The following is a 25,398-nucleotide window of genomic DNA, read 5'->3' as shown; positions in this document are numbered from 1 at the left end:
AGACATCTCTGTTAAATGGTGGATGAAAGAGAGATGAGGCAGTCAATGTATCTCATTTTTGATAGCTCGTGGCTGAGAGTGACTGTAGTTTTGAGGGGAACATTAGAGTGCAAAGAGTGAAATAATTTCCCATTTTAGATCCAGCCTTTTTCTAGATTTGTCCCTGAGATATCGATTGACTCTGCCAAGCCAGTATTTATTATGCCCCAAGGTAACGAGAGTTAACCATGTTATGTAATACACAAGCCATGTCTTGGTCAGCCTTGGTAGAATTCCTGCCCTGAAAGACACCAGGGAATCAGTTGGATTTTGATAATGAAATGGCACTTTTCATGGTAATTTCTTGAAGCCAACAAATGCAGATTAAGTGAAATCAATTTCAAAATGTACTGTTGTTTGATTTCAATTCCTATCTTTTTCTGATGCTAGAGGAAACTTCCAATTGTTGACTAACAAGTGCTTCAGTTCTCTGATGTATGGCATATGCTATGCCAAGTAAGTGAAGCACACTCACAGCCCCCAAAATAACAAAATCTTTGAGTGATTTAACAAGTGTACTCTAGTAAAGGACATGTAATGAAATGATTTTCACTCTCATCTTCTTCTGTTAGCTACATAACCATGTAACCATGTAAGTAGTATATTGGAAGGTTATACTGATGAGTACTGTTATACTGATGTGAACACATGATAAGTCTTTGGTCATGCTTTTTGCAGGTGACTAAGAATTTGACTTCTGTCATTCTGCCTCAGTGATCATCGGAAACTTTCTGTTCGCAGGAGATGACATTTGCGGTTGAACCGGGTAACATGGTCGCACTGGTTGGTCCATCAGGTGGAGGAAAATCAACCATAGTTAACCTAATAGAGAGATTCTATGATCCAGATTCTGGAAGAATATTACTTGGTATGAATTTTTTAATGATATTGTTCATTAGGAAAAAATGAAAATTATTCAAGTATATGCAATTTTATCATCTTTTAAAATCAGCCACTTGAATCTAAATGGTTTGTTTTTGTTGATGACGTGTGTAAGATACTAATGGAATAGCTAAATGTTCTCCATGATTGATCATTGTTGGCAAGGATCTACAGGTTTAAATAGTACAGTTACCCAACAGAATCTTTCGAGCTTTCCGGTTCTTAACCATAAAAGAAACTGATTACTGCCCAGCATTTTCTGTAGCTATGAAATCCACCAAGTTCGAGCATTGAGCACCCAGATCAGCTCATTGCTAATTCACAGCAAAATTTGATTGTTTGGAATATGCTGCAGTGAGCATCAAGGTGAATAAAAAGAGGCATGGCCACAGAATTGCTTCTTTATGAAGATGAAGCCCGGTGTTACCTGGAGGCCTGTGTCTATTTTTAGAGTTCGGGGGGAGGGTGGGGGGTGTCCCCCTGCTATTATAAACAAAGCTGCTGCTCATTCAATTTGTGTTCCATTATGAAATGCACTAGCAGACAAATACTAACTTGGTTCCTTTTTCTTGTGAATGTCACGCAACTCAAGTTCATTTGCTGCAATGGATTGTAAAAACAATCGATAAAGTATTATCTTAAAAATCAATCCCTAACAAGCAAGGTAAACAGCAAATATAATTACAGCTTCCGATATAGATAACACTGCGTACTCATAAATATTAATATAATTTGCAAAAGTTCATCAGTTTACTTCTACCGTTATCACTAGATTAATAATTCCAAGATTTCAATATTTGCAAAACACGCACATAAGATTCCTGTTATTATACTAAACCAAAGACATTATACAACAAAGTAAGAGGCATCGCAGTGGGAACAATTCCACAGACTTATTACCACCAGTGATTTTAATGGTTGGAACTATTACAGTTAGCTATTCAACTGATTTTCAATGAGAAAAGCAGTGCAGCAACACAGAATTCTCAGGAAATTAGAATGGGAAAATAATGACTGAAGATTCCTGGGTCTTTTACACCCTAAATCTGGCCCCGTGGTGTAGATACACCATTGCAATGCTGCAAATGCCCAGGAAATCTTGAGTCAATATATAGATAAGAGCAAAAATTATTGATTGACTTAGATTGCATAATAAATTTCAAAGAAACTTGATGGGCGGAATCTTCTGGCAGTTCATACCAGCAGGACTTGCTGGTCCTGCTGCAGTGAATGGAGATGTGGCTAGGTGCCAAATTCTCCATCCTCGCTGCAGCAGCAGAGGGGCATGAACAGCTGGTAAGATTGTGCTCGATGTGTTCTTTCCAACAATCGGTTGTAAAGGGAGGTGATCGCCTAGTGGTATTTTAGATAGATTATTAATTCAGAAACTCAGTTAATGTTCTACGGACTGGCTTCAAATCCTATCACAAGTGGTGGAATTTGAAGTCGATAAAAAAAATCTGGAATTAATAATCTACTGATGACCAAGAAATCATCGTTGATTGTCAGAAACACCCATCTGGTTCACTAATGTCCTTTAGGGAAGGAAATCTGCCATCCTAACCTGGTCTGGTCTACATGTGACTCCAGAGCCACAGCAATGTGTTTGACTCTCAACTGCCCTTGGGCAACTAGGGATGGGCAGTAAATGCTGGCCAGCCAGCAACATCTGTATCCTACAAATGAATTTAAAAAAATTAAATTTTTCACTCAAATACGAATTGGGTCTACCATGATGCAAGGGTACCCTTTTTCAGAACTATACTTCGTTTAGCCTCGTAACAGCTTTATGATTCTTGCATTATCATGCAAAGTTGATGCATGATTGGACCAGCTCATTACCAGGCTAACAGGAAGGCTTTAATGCCAGCAGTAGATGCAGGCCTGTGAAGTAAATTAAAATTGCCTTTGTTTGTAAAATTCAGTACATGGTTTGAGCTAAAATATCCTCCTTTGTGCAGCACCTATTCAAGTATCATTTGGTTGGCATTATTTCATTGTCAAATACATAATGTCTTTCTCCAATTTCTCCCTTGCATCCCCTCACACATGATCTCACTTAAATTTATGGAACCAAGAGGAGTTGGGAATGTAGAGCTAACAAAATACTGACTAGGTTTTATTAAAAACATCTCTGTTTGCGGCTGTGTTGATTTTAAATGCTCCGTTCTCCAGAGCCCGTTCCGATGTTGTGTAACCTTGATTCCCCAGTCAGTCTAACAACATAACACCCAGAGTTACTGGACTACTTTACTTAGTGTTCACTTCAACCCTTTCATTGTGGCAGTGGATTTTCTGATTCGTTGGAAGAAGTACAATTTCTTGCATTCTGGCGGTGAGAATTAAAACAAGGTGCAGTACTCTGTCTTTACCAATTATACTTTACAATTATGAGGTTCCTGTTAGTCACGTTGAAAATCTGATGTCTTGGCACATGTAAGCAGGGGCACACCTTTGATTTGATTTAACAAATATGTTTTTATTCTTGCATAATTCCAACCTTGCTAAAGGACCTCCCTTTACGTGTAGCCGTCAAATAAAAAAAGAGAAAACTAGTAACAAATTTGCATTTTGGGCACTTTGCTTTGGCATAACTTGGTTTCCTCCAGTTGGCTGCAGCACAGTTTGGTTAGAGTCTGTGAATATTAAGGATGTCAATATTGGCTTTGGGTGCAAATTTGGGTCACTTTCTTTCAACCCGTTTTTGTGAATTAATACCAGCAATTCAGAGCATATTCTTGCTTTCATAATGGTGCAGCTTTTTTTTCACTTTTAATCAAATGAGTTTTTGATAAATATATACTATAGTGAAGTGTTCATTCAACAGGCCTCTTGTTTTTGCTTGTAAACAGAACAGGATCTTTAAATTGGAACTTTGTATTGGGTCTTATGCCAACATCAGCAAAAGTTCCACATGCTCTTCAAATTGGGCAGAGAACTTGGGATAGATATTTGGCATTTGATGTTTTTCTTTTAACAGCTAGGCTGCTTTTGATTAGGTCTTCTATCAGCATGGAGTTGAAAATTATCTTTCAGTTTCCATGATCTACTCATTATGGCAATCAAAATCACTTGTTAGATACAGGTGTTTGTCCTTCTGTACAATTAATCCAAAGCAGTGTAATTAATGTAAAAAAAAAGACATTGAATTTTAAAAGCAAACTAGGTTCAGGGCATATAGCTTCCACCTTTTGCTCTAGTTTAGCTTGTGTTAGTGTCACAGCGAGACTTACATTAACACTGCAATGAAGTTACTGTGAAAACCTCCTAGTTCCCACACACCAGCATCTGTTTGGGTATACTGAGGGAGAATTTAGCACGGCCAGTGCACCTAACCAGCATGCCGTTTGGACTGTGGGAGGAAACCCACACAGACACGGGGCGAATGTGCAGACTCTGCACAGACAGTGACCCAAGCCGGGAATCGAACCCAGATCCCTGGCACTGAGGCAGCAGTGCTAACCACCATGCCGCCCATATTTAAGAAATATCACACTGAAAGCAAAACTGGCCATGCGCCCAGAGCTTTTGCTAATTGCACTCATTGTTCTTTGAGGAGGCACAAAACAGTTATCTAGTTCTTTTGGACACTAATAGGCATATTAAAGATGTTGAATGTAATGGTTTATTTATATTTACTAAAACTGACTTACTGTACCCCAATATTACTGGAAAATGGCTCTGTATTTTAAAAATGTCTCATTTGTAATTTCTGTTACTCATAGTTAATAGGCTCTCACTGTGGTTTAAAAAATGTTCAGTTTTTGTGATACGTCCGTTTTCAATTATATTAATCAAACTTCACCAAGTTACCACTCTTAAACATATAAGGGAAAATTTTTAAAGCTCATTTTTAAAACACTACACTCTTAAATGCAGCCCAATTGCAATGGCACAGGAGTGCAACTCTAAACAAGAGTGTTGTGAGTTGGGTGAGTGATGGAGTTAATGAAGAGGGGAAAGATGTTCCTTTGCTTTTTTTGAACATTTTTACCCTGTAGGAATTGGTTTTTACTCTACCACAGGGGAAGAATTAAGCTGGCTGTTTTTTGGTATCTGATAAGTGGTTAAGGTCAATTCTATTTCTAAGGTTTAAAATAGTATACAAACTGGTATGGTTAATAAAATATTTTAAAAAGGAAAATAATCAACTGAATAAAATAATTAAGTAACTGATTAAAACACATAGAGGATGTGTCAAAGTGGCAGTGTGTGGAAGCTCCTGAATCCCATTGTGTTCCAGAGCAAACATATCCGCAGTTAGTGTTTCCTGCTCAAGGAGCTTTGGCTCAGAGACATTGAGCTGGAGGCTGAGCTGCAGACACTGCAATGCATCAGGGAGAAGGAAAGATACCTGGACACTTGGTACCAGGCAGTGATCACACCACTTAGGATCGCGTCTTCTGATTTGGTCGACGATTAGGGATGGGTGAGTGTGACTGAAGGTGAGGCAGATTTTGGAATGCAGGACTGGGATATGCACTGGGATAATAATGATTTGAATGGGTGCATTCAACATGTATTTATGAATGGGAAATCATGTTTGATGAACCTGTTGGAATTTTTTGAGGATGTTACCGACAGAATTGATGGAAGGGGAGTTGGTGGATGTAGTGTGCTTGGGTTTTAAGAAGGCTTTTAGTAAAGTTCCTCACAGGAGGTTGTTTAGTGAAATGAAAGTGCGTGATAGAAGGTAATATACTGGTATGGATTTGAGAATTGGGCAGAAAACAGAGTAGGAATAAACAGGTCATTCTTGTGTTGGCAGGCTGTGACTAGTGGTGTACCACAGGGATTAATACTTGGGGCTGCAGCTGTCCACAAGGTATATCAATAATGTAGATGTGGGCACCAAATGTAATACTTCCAGGCTTGCAGATGAGCAAGGTGGAAATAACATATGCTGTGAGAAAGATGCAAAGCAGTTTCAAGAGGATTTGGACAGACTTAGTGAGTGGACAAAAATGTCCCATACATAATGTGGAAAAATATAGTAGGGACAATGTTAGTCTATTATAAAGAATGCAGAGCTAACTAAAGAGAACTGAAAAATTAGATTGAGGGATGAGACAATAGAGATGCTGTAGCAGACATTTAAAACAGCATGTCAGAAAAGATGCATTCTAACTGGAAAGAAAAATTCCAAGGGGAGGATTCATAATTCACTAAAATAGTTAAAGATAAATATAAAAAATGGAGGCCCCAGCACTGATCCCTGTAACAATCACCTGTTACATTTTGCCAATGGGAAAACGATGTATTTATGCCTACTGTTACCTAGACAATCTTCAATCCATATTAACCGTACACCATGAGGTTTTATTTTCCACAATAACCTTTCAATGTGGAATCTTACCAAATGCCTTCCGGAAATCTAAGTACATTAATTACACCCATTGGTTCCCAGGATTAGGATGGGTGACAGATCATAAGGTTAGGCAGAATATTGAAAAGAGCAAAGAATGATTGAAAGATTAATAAGGTAGGAAAAATTGGAACATGAGGGAAAGCTATCTCGAAATAAAGACGTAATAAGAGTTTTATGGATATATTGAAAAGAAAAGGGTTAACAAGGTGAGCATTGATTCTATAGACAGTGAGTCTGAGGAATTAATAATAGAAAATAAGGAGATTACTGATGTATTGAACAGGTATTTTGCACTGGTCTTCACTATACAGGATACAAGTGACATCCAGAAATTACTGTAAATTAGGAAATGGCAGTGAGAGAGGAGCTGAAGAAGATTACAATCTTACAAAGGGAAGAGGCAGATAAGTCCCTGGGTCCTGGTGGACCATCCTCAGAGCTTAAAAGAAGTGGCTAGTGAAATAATTGATGATTTGGTTTAATTTTCCAAAACTCCGCAGATTCAGGAAAGGTTCCATTAGATTGCAAATGTAACTCCTTTATTCAAAAAGAGAGGGAGACAAAAGGAGGAAACTACAGACAGGTTAGCTTAACATCTGCCATAAGGAAAATGTTAGAAGATACTATTAAAGATGTCCTAACAGGACACTTGGATTAATTCAAAGTAATGATCAACATGGTTTGGAGACAGGGAAAAGTTGGGGTTTGTTGAGGAAGTAACAGGTGCTGTGGATAAAGGAGAACCAATGGATGTAATTAGTGTTCTTAGATTTCCAGAAGGCATTTGGTAAGATTCCATACTAAAGGTTATTGTGGAAAATAAAACCTCATGGTATACAGTTGGCATAGATTGAAGATTGTTGAGGTAACAATAGGCATAAATGCATCATTTTCCGGTTGGCAAAATGTAACAGGTGATTGCTACAGGGATCAGTGCCAGGACTTCCATTTTTTTACGTTTTATATAAATGACTTGGATGCAGGAAACTAAGGTACGTTCACTACAGATGGTGATGCTGCAAAGATAGATAGGAAAGTAAGTTGTGACGAGGACCAAATTAGGCAACAAAGGGATATAGATAGGTTAAGTGGGAAAAGATCTAGCAAATAGAGTATGATGTGAGAAAATATGAAATTGGCCATTTTGGCAGGAAGAATAAACGGAAGCACATTATTCAAATGGTGGGAGATTGCAGAACTCTGCTGTGCAGAGATCTTGATGTCCTAGGGCATGTATCTCAAAATATGCAGGTGTAGCACATAATTAGGAAAGCAAAATAATGTTTTTGTTTATTGCAAGTGGAGGGGTGTGGTCCAGATTATGCTTCAGTTGTACAGGGCATTGATGAGACTATGGCTAGAATTCTCTAGCCATTCACACTCCGTCTTTGCTGCAAGTAAGGACAGAGAATCTGGCACTCAGCCAAATCTTTGTTCACTGCATTGGAACCGGAGAAATCCGGCCCACGTCTGAAGTACTGTGTACAGTATTGGCCTCCTTATTTGAGAAAAGATGTAACTATGTTGGAAGCAGTTCAGAGAAAGTTTACTAGACTAATACCTGGAAGGGGCAGGTTGTCTCATGAGGAAAGCTTGGACAGGCTAAGCTTGTAGCAGCTGGAGTTTAAAAGAGAGACAACTTGATTGAAACATACACGATCCTGAGGGGCCTTGACAGGGTGGATGTGGAAAGGATGTTTCCTTTTGTCGGAGAATCTGGAACTAGGGAATACTGTTTAAAAATAAAGGCTTGCCCATATAAGACAGATGAGGAGAAATCTTTTGAGGGCCGTGAGCTTTTGGAACTCTCTTCTACAAAAGGCGATGGAAACCCAGTGGTGCAGATGTATTTAAAATGTCGGTATCCACAGGTGAGATGCCAGATGATTGGAAGATAGCTCATGTTGTTCCGTCATTTTACAAAGGCTCAAAAAGTAATCTGAGAAATTATAGGCCGGTAAGTTTGACGTCAGTGGTAGGAAGGAGTATAAAGAAATAGGATCTACAAATACTTGGATTCACAGGGACTTATTAGGGAGAGTCAACGTGGCTTTGTGCATGGTAGGTCATGTTTAACCAGAGTTTTTTGAGGAGGTTACCAGGAAAGTGGATGAAGGGAAGGCAGTGGATGTTGTCTACATGGACTTCGGTAAGGCCTTTGACAAGGTCCTGCATACGAGGTTAGTTAGGACGGTTCAGTCGCTACGTATACATGGAGAGGTAGTAAATCGGATTAGACATTGGCTCAAAGGAAGAAGCTAGAGAGTGGTACTGGAGGATTGCTTCTCTGAGTAGAGGCCTGTGACTAGTGGTATGCCACAGGGATCCGTGCTCGGTCCATTGTTGTTTGTCATCTATATCAGTGATCTGGCTGATAATGTGGTAAATTGGATCAGCAAATTTGTTGATGGTAGAAAGATTAGAGGTGTAGTGGTCAGTGAGGAAGCTTGCAGAGGGATTTGGACCAGCTAGAAAAGTGGGCTGAAAAATGGCAGATGGAGTTTAATGCAGACAAATGTGAGGTATTGCACTTTGAAAGGACAAACGAAGGTAGAACATACAAGATAAATGGTAGGATGCTGAAGAGTGCAGTAAAACAGAGGGATCTGGGAATACAGATACATAATTCCCTAAAAGTGGCATCATAGGTAGATAAGGTCTTAAAGAGTGCTTTTGGTACATTGGCTTTATAAATCAAAGTATTGAGTACAAGAGTTGAAATGCTATGGTGAGGTTGTATAATGATGTGGGTACGCCGGCGTTGGACTGGTGTAAACACATTAAAATGTATAAGACATTGGTGAGGCTGAATTTAGAGTATTGTGTGCAGCTTTGGTCACCAAATTACAGGAAGGATATTAATAAGGTTGAAAGAGTGCAGAGATGGTTTACAAGGATGTTGCTAGGATTTGAGAAACTGAGTTACAGAGAAAGGTTGAATAAGTTAGGACTTTATTCCCTGGAGTGTAGAAGAATGAGGGGAGATTTGATAGAGGTGTATAAAGTTATGATGGGTATTGATAGAGTGAATGCAAGCAGGCTTTTTCCACTGAGACTAGGGAGAAAAAAATTAGAGGACATGGGTTAAGGGTGAAGGGGGAAAAGTTTAAAGGGAATATTAGAGGGGGGCTTCTTCACACAGAGACTGGTGGGAGTGTGGAATGAGCTGCCAGATGAAGTGGTGGAAGTGGGCTCACTTGTAACAGTTAAGAAAAACTTGGACACGTACATGGATACGAGGAGAGTGGAGGGATACAATCCAGGTGCAGGTCAGTGGGATTAGACAGAAAGATGATTTGGCTCAGCCAAGAAGAGCCAAAAGGCCTGTTTCTGTGCTGTAATGTTCTATGGAATATTTTTAAGGCGGAGCTAGATAGATTCTTGATAAGCAATGGGGTGGAAGATTATTGAGGGCAGGTGGGAATGTGAGGTTGAGGTTTCTATCAGATATTGAACAGTAGAGCAGGCTCGATAGGTTGAGTAGCCTACGCCTACTCCTAGTTCATGACTTTGTGTTATTCATGGCAGATTTTCTGGCCCAGAGCTTTGTGGCGTTGGGCCTTTGAAAATAGCTGGCTTGACCAGATTCCAGGATTTCCCTCCATTCCCAGCATCGGCACATTTCGTCCGCATAGGATAATGAACCCTGCACTCCCAACTCAGACAATTCAATTGTGGATGTAGGTATCTCATCCCCTCACCCCTCCAACCAAACCAAGTATTGATACCTCATGCTTCCCATGCCCTCGCAATTTTTGTGGAATCTAGCCAGCCTCTTGGGGATCGTTCTGAGTCCCTCAGAGAAGTCATGAGCTGTAAATCAAATTCAGGAGTCTTCTGAAAGTTAAGTGTAAAAGTTCTTCACGGCCCTTCTGTGCCTTCTCACCCACTATGCGAATGTACAGAACCAATGAGCAATGTAATAACAATGGCAAATTTTGAATTATGCATGAAAAATAGTACGCATCTAGAAATCCATTTTGAAAAAATCTGCTGCTTTAAATTTTTTCATACCGTTACTGTTAGTTTCAATGACAGAAGCTTTACCATATTTTGTACCTTTTAATCTTGTCCAAATAAACAGGCAAGCTTGAAAAAACATCACTTATCATAACCTCCCAAAAATGTCAATCAATCAAACCTAAAACCACCTCAATCTGTGTAAACAGGCCTTCCTGAACTGATGATGATATTGAGGCTTGCAGCTCAGCCAAGCATTTATTATGGCAACTTGTTCACCATAAGCCAATGGCTAGATATGTGTTTCTTCATAATCTCCAAATTTCTTATTCCTGATTGTTGATTAAGTAAGTGTGTTGTCAATATCAAGTGAAAACATTAGTACGCTCAGTTACAATATCCTTAATGATCAGATTGCACCAATATTGATTGTTAGGCTCACAAATAGAACATAGAACATTACAGCGCAGTACAGGCCCTTCAGCCCTCGATGATGTGCCGACCTGTGATACCAATGTAAAGCCCATCTAACCTACACTGTTCCAATATCATCCATATGTTTATCGAATGACCATTTAAATGCCCTTAATGTTGACGAATCCACTATTGTTGCAGGCAGGGCATTCCATGCCCTTACTACTCTGAGTAAAGAACCTACTTCTGATGTTTGTCCTATGTCTATTACCCCTCAATTTAAAGCTATGACCCGGCGTGCTAGCCATCTCCATCCGAGGAAAAAGGCTCTCACAGTCCACCCTATCTAATCCTCTGAACATCTTTATATGCCTCTATTAAGTCACTTCTTAACCTTCTTTTCTCTAACGAAAACAGTCTCAAGTCCCTCAATCTTTCCTCTTAAGACCTTCCCACCATACCAGGCAACATCCTGGTAAATCTCCTCTGCACCCTTTCCAATGCTTCCACATTCTTCTTATAATGTGGCAACCAGAACTGTACACAATACTCCAAGTGCGGCCACACAAGAATTTTATACAGCTGCAACATGATCTCATGGCTCCTAAACTCAATCCCTCTACCAGTAAAAGCTAACACACCGTACACCACCTTAACAACCCTATCAACCTGGGTGCCAACTTTCAGGGATCTCCCTGCTCATCTACAATACCAAGTATCTTACCATTAGCCCAGTACTCTGTGTTCCTGTTACTCCTTCCAAAGTGAATCACTTCACACTTTCCCGCATTAAACTCCATTTGCCACCTCTCAGCCCAGTCCTGCAGCTTGTCTATGTCCCTCTGTAACCTGCAACATCCTTCCGCACTGTCCACAGCTCTACTGAATTTAGTGTCACCCGCAAATTTACTAACCCATACTTCTACGCACTTATCCAGATCGTTTATAAAAATGACTAACAGCAGTGGCCCCAAAACAGATCCTTGCGGTACACCATTAGTAACTGAACTCCAGGATGAACATTTCCCATCAACCATCACCCTCTATCTTCTTACAGCTAGCCAATTTCTGATCCAAACCGCTAAATCACCCTCAATCCCATGCCTCCGTATCTTCTGCAATAGCTTACTGTGGGGAACCTTATCAAATGCTTCACTGAAATCCATATAACACCACATCAACTGCTTTACTCTCATCCACCTCTTTGATCAACTTCCCAAAGAACTCAATAAGATTTCTGAGGCATGACCTACCCTTCACAAAACCGTGTTGACGATCCCTAATCAAATTATTCCTTTCTAGATAATTATAAATCCTATCTCTTATAATCCTTTCCAAAACTTTGCCCACAACAGAAGTAAGGCTCACTGGTCTATAATTACCAGGGCTGTCTTTACTCCCCTTCTTGAACAAGGGGACAACTTTTGCTATCCTCCAGTCTTCTAGTACTATTTCTGTAGACAATGATGACCTAAAGATCAAAGCCAAAGGCTCTGCAATCTCCTCCATAGCCTCCCAGAGAATCCTAAGATAAATCCCATCTGGCCCAGGGGACTTGTATATTTTCATACTTTCCAGAATTGTTAACACCTCCTCCTTATGAACCTCAATCCCGTCTAGTCTATTAGCCTGTATCTCAGCGTTCTCCTCAACACCATTGTCTTTTTCCTCTGTGAATACTAATGAAAAATATTCATTTAGCGCCTCTCCTACTCTTCAGATTCCACGCACAACTTCCCACTATTATCCTTGATAGGCCCTAATCTTACACTAGTCATTCTTTTATTCCTGACATACCTATTGAAAGCTTTAGGGTTTTCCTTGATCTTACCTGCCAAAGACTTCTCATGTCCCCTACTGGCTCTTCTTAGCTCTCTCTTTAGGTCCTTCCTGACTAACTTGTAACTCTCAAGTACCCTAACTGAGCCTTCACGTCTCATCTTGACATAAGTCTCCTTTGTGAAGGTAAGGTTTTAAAGTTTATTTATTATTGTCACAAGCAGACTTACGTTAACTCTGCAATGAAGTTACTGTGAAAATCCCGAGGTCACCACAGTTCGGCGCCTGTTATGTACACTGAGGGAGAATTTAGCATGGCCGATACAGCTAACCAGCACATCTTTCGGACTGTGGGAGGAAACTGGAGTAGCTGGAGGAAAACCACGCAGACACAGGGAGAACATGCTGACTCTACACAGTGGCCCAAGCTGGAAATCAAACCAGATCCCTGGCATTGTGAGGCAGCAGTGCTAACCACTGTGCCAGCCTTATATATCTTAGGCAAGGTGAATGCAACCAGCATGAATCAGCTTCTTCCAGAAAAAATTAGGGGAATTTATTTTTTGCGGACCTCATGAGTTTGACATTCAATATTTCAACATAGTCATTTTGGTGCTTTAGGCTGTTGCTATTTTGAATAACTCTATTTTTATTGCTTGATTAGGAGGATGTGATCTACAAAGCTTGGATCCACAGTGGTTCCGGCAGAAGATTTCAATCGTCAGTCAGGAACCTACGTTGTTTGCAACATCAATAAAAAATAATATCACATATGGAAGAGAGGCAAATATGGAGGAGGTAAGCTTTTACAAATTCTCCTGCTGCTCTGTTGTACAGTAAGGATTTCTACAATTAGAAGTATCCAGCGAAACATCAAGGGAATTTAAGACTGGGTATCTAAATTGCGGAAACTCTTGCAAATTCTATGTGACCGTTTTGCATTTCCAAGATAGAAAACTTCACAGTAAAAAGAACAAAGACTTGTGTTAGTATAGCATCTTTGACAGCCTCAGGACATCCCAAAGTGCTTGACAGCCCCTATTCATTGAAGATGAGCTGTCCTTGGCAGTATTTATTTATTTATGGGTACAATTAAGTCAAGGTCATTTACTTTTATTGTCTCAGACTTTGAACTTCCGAGATGTTGGCAACTATTCTGAATCAAAATGATGAACTAGAGGGAGAGGTAGTGAAGCTTTAAACCAGAAGAGGGCTTTGCAACTGAAATTTTAGTTTTGATTCATTTAATTGGGAAAACCCACAGCTACGGGAATTCATTTATATCCGTCATAATTTTTCAGCTGGAGAGCAGGAACTGGGGGAAAGTGTTGACATTTCCATGAATTCCATTTTATGCTCGGACAATCCTAAAGTATCACTGACAGCTACTATGACTTCTCTAAGACATAGACTATTCAACTGCACTGCTAAGTTTAGTAAGGAAAGATTGGTAAAAATTAAATCAATATATTAAAGGAATATTAACTTTCAGGTTTTCCAGTTTTTAAACAGAGTTGCAAGGAAACATGACAGAAGTTGAGGCTGTTTTTTTTAACCCTAGGTAAGAGAGAGAACTTTAGCATTCAATTTAAAGACCACAATAAAGTACGGCTTATCATGAAGTCAAGATGAGTATTGGGGTGAAAGTCAGAAATGGAAAGGTGAATAGACAAAACAGATATAACTTTGTGCGGTCAGTAATGAATGTTTGGAATAGACTGTGGAGAGTGGTATTTGATCTGATAACATCAGTAATTTTAAGGAGTTGAACAAGCATTTGGTGAGAAAATCAATTCTGAGCTACAACTAGTGTAATGCGAGTACTGGCTTTGAACTCTTAAAGCACACCAGATGGGTCATAATGGTCTTCTTCTTGGTCCTGTAAATTCCTATGATTCCAACTTTACGGTAAGGGCATGAATTTAAAAAACGAAAGTGGATAGCCCACTTGGACGATACGCTGGGGAAAATATTTTAATACAGCACACAGCTTCATGTTAAAGCAACATTGATGCCTAATTCATCATTTTGTAATGCATAATTTCTGAATGCTATAAAGTAAGCCATCCAATGTGATCTAAATACATAATACAGTTGTTGATTATGTAGGAACTATTGTAAGCACTTGTTTTTTGAACTCATTTTGCCACAAGGAGTTTGCACTTGCTGGAGTATTCCAAACATATAATGATGGACAGAAAAGGACCTACTTATCTATCCAGCCTATTCCACCCAACTTCAGTGCACTATGCATCACAACTTATACATTCCCCCACCCCAACATAAAGCTATGTAATCTCCGAGAAAAGATGATAAAACCGAAGGGAATGTTGGGGAAGAAGCGGGATGATTATTCCATGGAAGTTCCTAAGTGATACCTTTGGGTGACCAAACTTGGTCCAGGAGGATAGTTTGGCATATATTGATGTTATACTGTACCTAGCTTTTTGTTACAAGGTTACAACCCTGTGAGGAGGGGTAAAAATTGGCTCCCAGAATTTACCATTCCAGGTCTGGCTGTGACAGGGTTAGTTCTGAAATTAGCAAAGATGTGCTTTGCCAATATTTTAGGAGTCCCACTATCTAAGATTACAAATAATTAATCAAATAGGTTTTGAGTTTAAATCGAAGAACGAGAAGATTTTATTGACCTGACTTCTGAAGTTAAACAAAACTAGGCAATACTTTTTCATACATTGCACACATTCACCAGGCCTTACACACACACTGGTACAGATTGTAGAATTAAAAGCCAGACAAAGATTTTTTTTTACCATTTATGTAGAAAATAAAAAAAATCAAAGAAATATATGGTTAATTGTCCTTTGCCTGGTCTTGATGCAGTGATTCCACTTGATGGCTGTTTTGTTCCAGTGTATAGCTGCACAGAGCAGATTTCCATGTTTAATCCCTGTAAGATCATGGATTGCAGTCAATTCCTCTTCCCTAGATGGTTACTCTGTAATACCTATGCTCAATACTTCCAAGAAAAAGACCCGACTCTTGTGGCCTTTCAGTAAGCCCTTCCAATGTCCCCTCTGACTTTAAGAACAGTTCACAAAAAGCCATGCTGGCTTTACAATCCAGAGGAATTTGATTAACTTGTTTGCTGTAGCCATTTTGTTATGGAATAGGTGAAATTATAGTTCTTGATGTCTCATCTCCAACTTATTTTTAAGAGTAATAGTGTAAAAGTTAATAGGAGAAGGGGTCTTTCATGCTCACTGGGGCTGGGGGTTGTGATGTAAGCTGTTTCTTTTCATCCCACTTTGGAGTGAAATGCAAGTTGTATACTCAGCTGACTGCAGTTTTTCATTGCCTCAGTGCTATTGCAAGTTATTAAAAATCCCGCAGATAAAAGGTATTAAGAATTGTATTTTCTTTAAAAAAAACATATTCTCATACAGAGGGGGGATTTTTCTTTCTCCAGCCAGAAGCAGATCTAGCCTTCACTTGAAGGAATTTAATGAATCAGCATTCACCACACGAGCCTGCCACTTGTTCAACAGGCCCACTGCTGTCAGGGGAAAAAGGCACCTTCTGACACCCAACATTGTTCTGACCTGCCTGTAATAGTTGCATTATGTCAGGTGAATATCTTATTTCCCCAACCATTTTTGCTAACTTACAGTTTGGAAATTAGCCCAATCGTTGGACTGCAGCTTCTCTTTAAATCATATTCCATGGCCAGCCACTGGGGCCATGACTGAATACAGCCACAAATTCTGCAGGTGAAGTTGGCAGTGTTTGTATGTTTTCTGAGCTCCTTGGGGGCGATTCTCCCATCCCACAGTGCTGATTCTTTAGTAAGTAGTCTCACAACACCAGTTTAAAGTCCAACAAGTTTATTTGATAGTAAACCCACTTGTTGGACTTTAACCTGGTGTTGTGAGACTACTTACTGTGTTTATCTCAGTCCGATGCCAGCATCTCCACATCCTGATTCTTTAGTGCAGAGGGCCGGGAGATTCAAGTGGCGCCCGATTAATGTGATCCGTGCTGAGCACCTGGGCCTAAGTGCATCTCCCAGTGCCGGATTTCCAGTGCTGTCAGCTTTGCAGAGGTGGGGATGGTGGGGGAGTTTGGGATTGTTGGTAGGATGGGGGGGTGGTTGGGAGATCGAGGCTGCTGGAGGAGTGGGTCGCAGCTGGGCCTGGACATGTTCGGGAGACAAGCAGTGGGGGCTCGGTGGGCCGGCAATGTGACGGTCGTAGGGCTAGCAAACGATTGAGCTGGCCAGTAATTGGGAGGCTGGTACACAGGCCATGCACTGATCTTGGTGCTGACAGATCAGCGCAGGTGCAGTGACCTGCTCAGTGCTATGATGCCATCCTCTCCAGCGGGAATAGGCCCCGCCGCCAGCTTTTCAACTGAATCTACACAAGTGTACTCTGCAGTATACAGAGTGTGAAAGATTCTTTCTGAGACTCCTACTGAAAAAGATCAACATGATTTACTCCGATTGTTACGCAAATTTGACCCTTAGAATCTCTCTGGGAGAATCGCGCCCACCCCCCACATTTTTTTAACTTTTTGGAGCCTGCTATAAGAAGTAAAGAAAGACGGAGGTGGCAGGCCCCTGACTGTCTTATTAACTGCATAACCTCTCAGTCCAGACTCCTAACTGGGTGCTAAGACCCTCTTCACATTCCTAATTGGCCAACTTCTTGTCGGGCACCTACCAGTTGATTTGATTTATTGTTGTCGCATGTATTAACATACAGTGAAAATGATTGTTTCTTGCACACTATACAAAGCATACCATTCATAGAAAAGGAAAAGAGAGGGTGTAGAATGTAGTATTACAGTCATAGCTACGGTGTACAGAAAGATCAACTTAATATAAGATACGTCCATTCAAGAGTCTGACAGCAGCAGGGAAGAAGCTGTTCTTGAGTCACTTGGTTTGTGACCTCAGAGTTTTGTACCTTTTTTGCCAGTGGAAGAAGGTGGAAGAGAGAATGTCTGGAGTGCATGGGGTCCTTGATTATGCTGGCTGCTTTTCCGAGGCAGTGGGAAGTGCAAGACAGAGTCAATGGATGGGAGGCTGGTTTGCGTGATGCGTGTTGGACTGGGCGTTTTTCATGAACCTTTGTAGTTTCTTATGGTCATTTGAGATGGAAAGGGGTTTGGTGCAGGGTGGGGGGCTCGCTGGGCAGGGAGGGAGGCAGGAGCGGGGGGAATGCGACCCTGCTCATTAGTGCAAAAGATAAAGCTTAAGCAGCAATCTTCAGCCGGAAGTGATGAGTGGATGGTCCATTTCAGCCACCTCCTGAGATCTGCAGCACCCCAGATATCTTCAGCCAGTTTGATTCACTCCATATGATATCAAGAAGGCACTGGATAGTGCAAAGACAATGGGCTGTCAACATTCCAGCAATAGTACTGAAGATTTGTTCTCCAGAATGAGCTGCACCCCTAACCAAGCTGTTTCCGTGCAACTACAATACTGGCATCTGCCCAGGAACATAGAGAAATGTTCAGGTAGTTCCTGTCTATACAAAGCAGGACAACTCCAACCCAGCCATATACCGTCCCATCAGTCTACTTTGATCATCAACAAAGTGAGAGAAGTGGTCACCCACAGTGCTATCAAGTGGCACTTAATAAAAGCCTGCTCAGTTTGGATTCCACTAAGGGCACTCAGCTTCTGACCTCATTAAAGCCTTAGTCCAAACATGGGAATAAAGAGCTGAACACCAGAGGTGATGTGAGTGTGACTGCTCTTGCCATTACAGCAGCATTTGACCAAGTGGGCCATCAAGGAGCCCTCACAAAACTAGGTTCAGTAAGAATCGGGAGGAAAATTTTCCAATGGTTAAAGTCATACCTGGTGTAAAGGAAGGTCGTTGTGCTTATTGGAGGTCAATCATCTTCCTAGGACATCACTGCAGGAGCTCCTCAGGGTAGTGTCCCAGGCTCAACCATCTTCAGTTTCATCATCAGTGTCCTCCCTTTATCATGTGGAGATGTTCTCTGACTGCACAATATTCAGCACCATTTGCAACTCACCATATTGAAATAGTCCCTGCCCATATACAGCAAGGCCTGGACAACATTCAGGCTTGGTTGGATAAGTAACAAGTAACATTTGAGCCGCACAAGTACCAGGCAATGACTATCTCCAACAAGAGAGAATCCAGCTATCTCCCTTTGACATTCAGTGTGCATTACCATCGCTAAACTTCCCCACAGTCAACATCCGATTGACCAGAAACTGAACCATGTAAAGACTGTGCTGACGAGAACGGGTCAGAGCTGGGAATTCTGTATAGAATAACTCATGATTCCCCCCCTTGTCCACCATCTTCAAGGCACTGGGCAGGAGTGTGATGAAATACTGTCCACTTACCTGGATGAATGCAATTCCAGCAATTCTGAAGAAGCTCAACACCATCCAGGGCAATGCAGCCTGCTTGATTGATACCACATGCACCACCTCCAACCAGTGATGACTTGATTTAACTTTGCGACCCACATTACTTTAATGTTAAGTAAGATTTTGTGAGTTTATTTGCTGTCCATATTGTATATAGTACATTTTCTCATTTACTTTTACTGCTAAAAGGTAGGGTTTACATCTTAAGTGATTCACCGTCGTATTTGTAAGTTGTTGAATAGTAATTTTAGTTTGCCACCTTAAAGCTTTGAAAAGCCAATAATTGGCAAGTAGATTTTCTGAGTAGTTTCCTGTGGCAAATGTATCACACTATCACATGTGCTGTGAGCTTATAGGTTCTCTGGTTTTTGCTTACTGAAGGTGAGAAGATATTAGCTGGAATGCTCCGATGCCCCCACTGCTAGTGAGAATGGAGAATTTGACGCTCCAGGGGACCGGAGAATTCCAGCCACGAACGAAGTTGGAGAATCCTGGCCATTTTAAAAAAAAATCTACCCTGCTGTGTACGTCAGGATGCATGACATCCTGACTTGGACGTGTAATGCTGTTCCTTCATTACATGGGTCAAAATCCTAGAACTCCCTGCCTGACAGCACTGTGGATGTATCTATTCCACATGACTGCAACAGTTCAAGTTGAAGGCTCACTACTACTCAAAAGGAAATGGGCAATAAATACTGATTTTTTTTTCCCAGTGAATCGCTGAGAATTCCATTTTTAATGAAAATATTTAGATGTTTCTTTTATTATTAATTTCTATTTCACAACAATGAATTGTTTATGAATGTTTTTAAGATGTTTTTGGAAGGGTGGATGAAAGATGTGATTGTTATCTAAGCTAATATCATGGTTCACAGTGTTGGGGAATTTTGTGAAGCTTGTATCATTCCAGCAAGATGAAAGAATGTAAAGGTTTCTTTTAGTAATCAATTGCTCATTGATTCAGATGAAGGAATGACCTGACAAGCACTGACATGGTCTGTCTTGAGTTCTGATGAAGCAGCACTGAAATACACGAATCATACAGATCTTCATGACCTTTTGTTATCTTAAGATTTTTCTTTGAGTTTTACTTTACAATAGATCCCCAATAGTTAAAGGGGAACTTGTTCAAAATTTCTCATGATGGCTGTTCTTTCTAGGGATCAAACCACAATATGTATTGAGTAGAATATTTTGAGCTAACAAAACTGAAAGAATGGTGAACAGAGCAGGTTAATGTCCTATCCTGTCACCTCAAAGCTTTGCTTCAAAATTAGCCAGTGCACTTTGGTGATAAGCTATTCAATTCATGCCATTTGCTTGCATTTGGGCAATGGCCACTAGGCTCATACGAACAAAATGCAACCTGCACTGTTAGGAAACTATTGTTAGAACTGAATATGGTTCACACATTATTCATGTAATGGTAATGAATGAGCCTGAATTCTGCCAAGATCAGTCTTGTTCCTCCTGTGTGTATCTTGTAAATGTTTTCCTGTAACAATTAAGATTCTGTAATCTCTGCTAACTTTCCCATTTCATCTTTGAAATTGGTTACTAATCGACTGAAGTATATGCTACCATTTATGACATTATTTTGTTTTCTAATTCCTTTCTGCTAGGACAATTGTTTCCAGACACTTTTGTTTTAAAAATAATCTGATTAGAATCTGCAGATTTTAAGACATAGAGAAAATTCTTTACATGTGTTTAATCCTAAATGTCAATTTGACATCTGGTAAGAATGTACCATCCGCCTTTAAACTTGAGCTAATAATATGGACAGATGGTAACTAAAACTGATTACTTCTGAGTTTAGTAAACCAAGATTTTTTTTCTGTTGATGTCAATGTTATAGGCCTTGTTGTGTTGACTTTTAGCTGGTTTAACTGGTGTGTGTCCATACCTGAGCACCCCAAACCAAAAAAAACTTCATATTATAACTAAACTTTGTAATCTCATTCTCCATCAAAAACTTTTTTAACAAAACCTTACAAACTTGTTTGTCTTTTTTGTTTCTTGGGTAAGAATGATATGAAACATGTTTCATATCATATGAAACATCGAATCCAAAAATGAATGTAGCCCAGTCCATCACGCAAACCAACCTGCCATTCATTGACTCTGTCTACGCTTCCTGCTGCCTTGGCAAAGTATTTAGCATAACCAAGGACTGCATGCACCCTGGACATTCTCTTTTCCACCTCCTTCCATCAGGAAAAAGATAGAAAAGTTTGAGGTCACGTTCCAACCAACTCAAGAACAGCTTCTTCTCTGCTGACCTCAGATTTTTGAATGGACCTACCTCACATTTAAGTTGATCCTTCTCTACACCCTAGCTGTAGCTGTGACTGTGACACAACATTATGCACTCTCTCATTTCCTTCTCTATGAATGGTATGCTTTGTCTGCAGAGCAGGCAAGAAACAGTACTTTTCATTGTATACTAATACATGTGACAATAATAAAGCAAATTGAATAATGTGGGCGCTGAGGGGAGGAGACTTACCACAACTTGGCAGAGTGTTGTTCCAGTGAGAAAAATTGAGTGAATTTCTTACACTGGAGCAGTCTAATTTCTGACCAGATCTTGAGACTGTTTGATAAAACTTCTTATGACCACAAAAATAATGCTGCACCCACAGCCGCCTCCCTCTGATTCATCTGCCACGGCTCCACTTAATCGCGCCAATCACTGGGGAGCAACTGTTCCACAGTGACTGCAGGGGATGGCAGCCTAGAAACCAGGACCATGTTTCTCAGAGGGAGCCCTGATCAGACTTCTTTATAGTGTGGAGCAGAAGCAGGCTGCACTCTACCTCAGCCTCAGCTGTGGATCTTGGGGAAGCACCTAGGCATAGTGGGAGGGTGAAGGAGATTAAGAGGTAATCGGCATGAATGAAAGTTAATTTGAGAAGTCATCACTGTATGTTGTAACAAATAATAAATCACTCCGTTGACGCAGAGTCTCCACCCTGTCATTTCATTCCATCAAGCTCAGCAAACACCGCACGCACACACACACACACACACACACACACACACCCCCCCGCCCCCCCGCAGCGTTTCATTCCTGTGAAGTGTGAGAATGGTTGGTTGTGCTATGTCTCTCTCCCATACTGAAGACAGGGTAAAGAAGCCTGGCTGCAAGCAAAGCCAGGCCCCCCTCAACCCACAGCCACCCTTCTTGAGACCCCATTCATGGAAGGAACAAACACCTCCATCCAGACGAGAGCAGTTCAGTTTTGCATCTCTTCACCTGGGCGGCAGAGATGCTGATTTCCTGCCCATCTTGGGTGTAAGATGAAAGTGAAAATCTGGCCGCATACTTTGTGGGACCTGCAGTGTGAAATAAACAGCCAGTGGGGCTTGCACTCCTCACTGGAGAAGTAGTCCCACCCTTGGGTGCATCTGGCCAATTGGATTGGCCAGCAACTCCAGAAATCCCAGTAGTGTTGGGAATGTTTAGTGGCTGTTGCTGGAGCTGCAAGCAGGAACAAGACAAAGGCCCACAGACTCTGGAGACAGGTACTTTTTTTTATTCATTTGTGGGACTGTTGTTGGCTGTCCAGCATTTATTGCCCACCCCTAGTTGTCTTTAAACTGAGTGGCTTACTGGGCCATTTCAGAGGGCGTTTGAGAGTCACCCACATGTAAACCAGACCAGGTAAGGATGGCAGATTCCTTTACCTAAAGGACGTTAGTAAACCCAGTGGGTTTTTCTGACAATTGACAATGGTTTAATGGTCATCAGTAGATTCTTAATTCCAGATTTTTTTATTGAATTCAAATTCCACCATCTCCATTGCGAGTTCAAACTCGGGTCCCCAGAACATTAGTTGAGTTTCTGGATTAATAGTCTACCAATAATACCACTACGCCATCACCTCCCCCCTGCTGTTTGGGACAGGGAGGGTATCCATCTTTTCCTTCCCATTCTTTTAAAAAGTTTTTTAAAAAGACTTCCTGCCTGACTGTCCATGCCAGCTGTATTGTGGCATGTGCAGCAGCATATTATCGGGGCCAGTTTGACTTGTTAACAAGCTAAACTGACATTTATTTATTTAAATATGGCAGTTAGGCAGCTGATTTTGGTTATTATGAGACTATTTTCATATTGATTCCCAGGATGTGGCTGTCACTAGCAAGACCAGGATTTGTTGTCCTTCCATTGCCAGCCTTAAGATCTTCTTGAATCGCTGCAGTCCATGTGGTGTGAAGGTGTTCCTGTAATGATGTTAGGTAGGGAGTTGTATGCATACTTTCCAGTATAATGAGTTCAAGGCTCTGGCCATCCAGTAGCATTGAGTGACTGGAAGTTTTTCTGATGCATGGTAAATGAGATTTGAGGCTGATGTTTCGCTGGTTGTAAAGACGTTCATCATTTTCCTCATGAACTAGTGAGGGAATACATAGAGCAGGGAAATCTAAAAAGAGAATAAAGTTCTTTTTCTTAAGATAAAAGTGTGATAGGAAAATTAGGTTACTATTTGACACTGCAGTTTGCCATTCTCATGACATTTAGCTTACATTTTCAATGAGTCATGGCCTTCTCTTTCAACACCTTTTTGCAGTTGGATATTCTGTGAGCATTAGTCATGTTTTCAATTATATGCGTGTCAGGATTATGCATTTAAGAATAGTAAGTGTGAAGTATACTGCAATAGAAAAATTAAGATATAATAATGAGACCATTTAAAGTGTGCCTTTTGAGCTTATACTATAATTTCCAATAGCTAGTCACTAGTCAGTCAAGGCAGTCAATTAACTGTTCATACATGGTGGGTAAAACATTGTTTGCAAAACTATGTATTTTAGAAAACCTGCAGGCTTTTTTTTTGAATTGGGCACTTAATTGGAATCAGCTGCATAAATTCAAACTGTTGTTATAAATGCAGGCAGTAGCTGGTTTAAATTAGAGTACATGCAGATAAGTAGGAAGAAAATCTCCTTGGATAATGGGTAAACCAAATGTAGATCACACAGTGAAAAGGGCCTTTAGTGAAACCACAAAAGCTTGAACATGTTTTATGTTGACAGATGTTAAAACATAATGTACAGAGTGGTTACTCATCTACATTAAAGTGCCTCACTAACTTTTGTATATTCACCAGTTCAATCATGCACAATTGTGGGGATAATTATACATAACCCTTATCTTTTTCACTCTTGCTTACGGAAGGTATGGCTCTTCATGGCTTAGTCATTCAACATGTTTTTGTGCTTCCTTTGAATGCAGGAATCGCTTCCTGTTGTACTAAAAGAGAATTTGCATTTTGAGGACAAACAGATCAGATATTTGAAATATGGGCACGGATGCTGGTTTTTTTTTGACATATATTGAAGGGCAAAAGGTATACTGTATATTTTGTACCTAGATGGCTGTTCCCAATGTACTTGAAGTACTGTGGAAAGGTTAGCAATTCATGTGCCATTAAAATCTTTTACCAAAAGGTTTAAAGGCAAGTACACAAATCTTCTGTCATTATGCCAAGCTGCTGCCTCTTGGTATTGCTAATAGTGCAGAATTTTATCTGTAAATTACATGTTCATCATACAAGCCAGTTTAAGCAGGTGCCATTTAAAAGTGTATTTTCAACACTGATAATTTGTAAGAACAAATACAATCTTGTACTGGGCAGATTTCTGATGAAATCATTGCTCACACTGTTCTGAGCATTGCAATAAAATGATGCAAATTGAGAAAAGGAGTCAAATCAAAAGAGGCTCCTATCAGCGAGAGAGATGATGAGAAGCTGATTAGGAAAGGAGGAGAAATTGAAAGACCACACAAAATATTCTGCAAAAATGTGTATTTTAAGGACGCTTAATAGAGCGTTGACTCAGTGGAAGCCACATTTGTAAGCTCTCTGTAGCTTAGACCTTGCACCAGTTAGTTTTCCAACAAGTACTGCTTAATGACTAGCCTATGCATTATTTCCATATTGTCTGTCTTTCGATTCCATTATATGTACCTGGTTCTAAATTTCTCGTGCTTAACACTGAGGCACTGTCAACAGCTGTATTATTAGTATAGATTCTGTGACTGTCCAGTTTCCCCTATATGCAGCTGTAGTTTTGCCAGACAATGCACCTTGTGTTTCACAGAATGACTTTCTAATAAGTTTAAGGACCTTGTTAGAGAGATTGTCCCTCGATGTAGCCTGTGGTAATGCTGCAATGCTTCATTGTCACTTGCTCGTCAACAAATTGACAGGATATAAATGACAAACTGGTTGCTGGTACATTGAGGTTCATAAACCTGTTGTCTTTCCTTTCCAAAGTAAAGTTATTTGCCATCTGCCAACACTATTCTGCCGTTTGAGCAAACAATGCAATAAAATTGGATTCCTTGAGAATTTTGCATTTAAACTAGTATTCTTAACTGAAACTCTTTTAATTTTACATGATTTCTGATGGAAACAACTACAGATCCTTGCTATTAAGTATGCAAGTTGATGTAGTATCATTGTATTTTGCAATGTGCAATGTGGGATGAGCTAAAATTTTCATTTTGTTTGCATTTACATCACAGCTGATGGGCCAGTACTGCATGCGACATTATCTAAATGTT

General features: G+C 40.3%; 1 protein-coding gene across 3 annotated transcripts in view; it reads left to right on the top strand.

Annotated features, from left to right (window-relative positions):
• LOC145355826 (ABC transporter B family member 1-like) overlaps nucleotides 1–25,398 on the top strand; it is a 178,973-nt gene that overhangs the window by 83,001 nt on the left and 70,574 nt on the right. For all 3 annotated transcript variants that reach the window (XM_080208229.1, XM_080208228.1, XM_080208231.1), the window contains 2 exons: nucleotides 781–907; nucleotides 13,107–13,240. In XM_080208229.1, coding sequence (XP_080064355.1) covers nucleotides 781–907; nucleotides 13,107–13,240 — 261 coding nt within the window. The remainder of the gene's footprint in view (nucleotides 1–780; nucleotides 908–13,106; nucleotides 13,241–25,398) is intronic.

Source organism: Carcharhinus amblyrhynchos, chromosome 20 (assembly GCF_965287045.1).
Source record: "Carcharhinus amblyrhynchos chromosome 20, sCarAmb.v2.hapA, whole genome shotgun sequence".
Taxonomy (NCBI): Eukaryota; Metazoa; Chordata; class Chondrichthyes; order Carcharhiniformes; family Carcharhinidae; genus Carcharhinus; species Carcharhinus amblyrhynchos.
This window is presented reverse-complemented; position numbering and strand designations above follow the sequence as displayed.